The 3,327-nt window shown below is 40.6% G+C and overlaps 1 protein-coding gene across 2 annotated transcripts; it reads left to right on the top strand.

Moving 5' to 3' along the window:
- Positions 1-1,321: 1,321 nt before the first annotated feature.
- Positions 1,322-2,076, top strand: LOC147614686 (uncharacterized). 2 transcript variants are annotated; one of them, XM_086779717.1, is made up of 2 exons: positions 1,322-1,417; positions 1,568-2,076. In XM_086779717.1, the coding sequence occupies exon 2, from the start codon at positions 1,584-1,586 to the stop codon at positions 1,944-1,946; it is 363 nt and encodes a 120-aa protein (XP_086635843.1). In that variant the 5' UTR covers positions 1,322-1,417; positions 1,568-1,583; the 3' UTR covers positions 1,947-2,076. The 2 variants fall into 2 exon arrangements, with proteins under 2 accessions (XP_086635843.1, XP_086635842.1); XM_086779716.1 differs by having other exon boundaries at positions 1,333-1,467.
- Positions 2,077-3,327: the final 1,251 nt, after the last annotated feature.

Here is a 3,327-nt window from a genome sequence, read left to right on the forward strand (position 1 = left end):
ATGGTGGCATCCCCTGCTCATCAGCATCAGAAAATCCCACAAACACACGGGAATGGAACGCATGAAGAAACTTTTTTATTTTATTCTTATGTGTTGCTTGGAACATTATGGGAAATTGAGTAAATAGATTGGAAGCCATTCGGCAGTGCCGATACGTATGCAGCTAGACCAAATTTATTTGTGATTACCTCGTCTTTTTTTCAGTCCGAAAAGGGAAAAGAACTCTAGTATGACTCTAGGGTAGTGTTGAGCACTTTATGAACGGATGACCTAATCTTGTGATTCATTTGACCTAGGACAGTTAGAGTTACTACCGCCGTTTACGAGGGCTTCCATTCAAAGCTTATAACATGCACGTCCGGTAGTCGACTCGTCGTTTGGTATTGCGTATACAGGACGAATGATGTTGCCCTAAACTCAACCAAGACTACCTCATGTGGTATCAAGGGCTTACTCTCGATCTTCCTCAAAAACATTATTACTTCCACTTGTCCCAAATCACATTTTATGAAAGGTAAGGGATAACATGACTTAATACGAATAATGTAGAGTAGAATATTTGGGGTTTTTTCATGAGGCCAATGTTTCAGGTGTGTTGACACAAGTCTTGATCTTATAATTTCACCTGTTTGACACAAGTCTTGATCTTATAATTTCACCTGTGTGCTTGGAAGTGTCATTACCAACGTGGTGCTTGCATGCGAAATTAGGCTATTTCCACTACTCCTAGTTCAATCCTGCATTGGGTATGTGCCAAGTATGACATAACTTTACTGGTATTGAAGCTTGTTTCTCAATGTGGTGAGCCAGTGCATTTGTGAGATTATCGCCCTTGACAGTGCAAAGCGAGTGGTACTCGCAAAAAGAGAGCTGGCAAGTTAGACGTGGTAGACTTTCATCACTTTCGAGGTTCCATAAACTATCGGTTACGAGTCCCTTATTGAGGTCATATGTCCCCTAATTGTAGAAAGAGAAGAAAAGCCCAGGCACACGCAATAATATAAGCCAAGTGGAGAACTAGAACGCTCTTTTAGGAAGGTAGATTATAGGAGATGGCTAGATCGTGCGAGGGACAGCGAGCACAAATGAGGGGCTTGTTAAATATCAAAAACCTAAGCTAGTGGTGGGAGTGTAAAGAAATCCAGTTGTGTGTCCATGGAGCCGAATCTTTGGGCACAAATGAGGGGCTTGTGAAATATGAAAACCTAGTCGTGAATCACGTGGAGTGCAAAATCTGTCCACAGAGCTGGCACACGAAAAAATAGCGAGCAAGCCAGGTATACATGAAAGAGAAATGGCTCTATAAATAATATGGTAGTAGGGACTCTGCAGCGTTCAAGTAGCTATTATAAGCTGTTAACTATCAACAACTACGAGCCTGCTTTGCTTAATTAGGGCGGTGATAAATACATTAAGTGTAAGCACTACTTCTGTTGCATAAATCAAACTTGGCTCCTATATACAATTGTAAGTACTTACTATTTAGGTTTGTTAATGTGTTGCAGATTGGGATTTGCCCACCAGTGATTGTAAGTACTTACTAATTAGGTTTGTTAATGTGTAGCAGATTGGGATTTGGAAGGATGGCCAACAAGAGCGTGCTATTATTGTTGATGATGATCCTAGTTATATCGGCGTCAACGTTTCAGTTGAGTTTTGCAACTGTAGACGTTGAGAACGGCAGCGACTACGTTATAACCATAAGCGACACTGTAACCGACCGCAGTCTGGCTCCCGGCGAGACTGTAACGGGCCTCAGCGCCGGGACCTATTACTTCTACAACCAGATCAGAGTCAGAGGCCTCCTCGATGTTAATGGGGCGCTCTATTATGTGAAGAACTCTTTGACCGTAGCTGGCCGTGCCCAACTCTTCCTCGTGCTTGCCCAAGCAGGCCAACCTGCCGGCGTTGTTTCTGACGGCGTTCCCATTACCTTCGATTTTTAACCACATCAGTTTGTGTCTCCCCAGGTGTGACACCAAGTTTGCTCTCTCTCATGCTGTAATGCCAAGTTAGCTTTTTTTTCTGTCTCGCCCAAGGTGTAATACCAAGTTAGCTTGGAAAGGTGGCCTACAATAATAATAATCACAATTGTCAATAATGTTGTTGTCTCCAAGGTCTAACGTTCAAGGCCTTTGTTTTGCAAAGTGGGCATAGTGGGTCACGCTTGACAATTAATTTTATTTATTATGTACGGATCTTCTATTCACTCTTATTGTAACGTTCCAATTAAAGTCTAGGGTTTTATTGGTAAGGTTTATATGGAATTAATTAAAAAAGACTCGTATTTAGAATGATTTAGATTATAACAACTTGTAAATTTATACTTTGCAACATTAGTTTTAGAAAAGATGAAAAGAAATTAAATTCAAAAAAGATTATAATAAACAGTTTTAGTTTTAGATCAACACGCAGGGAAACCTTATATATTATGTACAAATGTTCTTACACCAAAGCCCAGAAAATGAGATCCGATCATCAACACATTACAATACATTATTTATAAACCACTCCTTGCCTTTTTGGTGGCTAGAGAGAAAAGGCACAAAATCATGAAACTTGACAATAGGCTTTGCTCTATAGATTTTCTTCCACATGGAAGAATATTTGTTGGTGTAGTAAAAGTAGGAGGCTCCTTCATCATCACTATCCAAGAATACCGGTTGCCTTTAAATCCACGCACATTGTTTTTTTCACATTCTCTTTCTTCTTCGAGATGATCACTATAGTGAACAAGATCCATGTCGCCATTGCCCACATAGATGGTAATAGAGACTCCAAAGGCTCATTGCTACTCATTCCTATGTTGATACATAGGAGTCAGTTGCAAACTTTATGGAATGGTCGAATGCTTTGGTGGTGTGGTGTGAATAGTTGGAACTTCCACAACATAATAATCTTCAATCAAGTGTGGGTGGCTTGAGGCAAGAGGATCCATCTTTTCCAGTAAAGTTCTCTCAAAAGGCTCTATAATTGGACACCCGCTTGTTAACACTTGAGGGGACCTCTTTCTAAGTGAACATTTGTGTGATCAAAAGGGGTTTCTTCTGTGAGAATCTTAGGGTAGTAGTTAGATGTTCCCATAAGTGTCCGTGTACACTCTACACCCTTCTCTATTTGCTAATCTCCAAACCCTGGCATTCAAAGGTTCAACTACATTTTCTTTGTTTACCCATTCGGGTTGCACGATCTCGTAGATTTGGTGGTGGCCATCAACATATTCTGCTTCATGTGTCATTGGATTGATCATTTTTTAAAAGTATGCCAATACACCACCCATCAAGGGCATTGAGGTTCCATGGGATTCCTAGATCTAGTAGGAGTTAA

The sequence above is a fragment of the Cibotium barometz genome, chromosome 41, assembly GCF_041138505.1.
Source record: "Cibotium barometz isolate CiBa-2024 chromosome 41, ASM4113850v1, whole genome shotgun sequence".
In the NCBI taxonomy this organism is placed as follows: domain Eukaryota; kingdom Viridiplantae; phylum Streptophyta; class Polypodiopsida; order Cyatheales; family Cibotiaceae; genus Cibotium; species Cibotium barometz.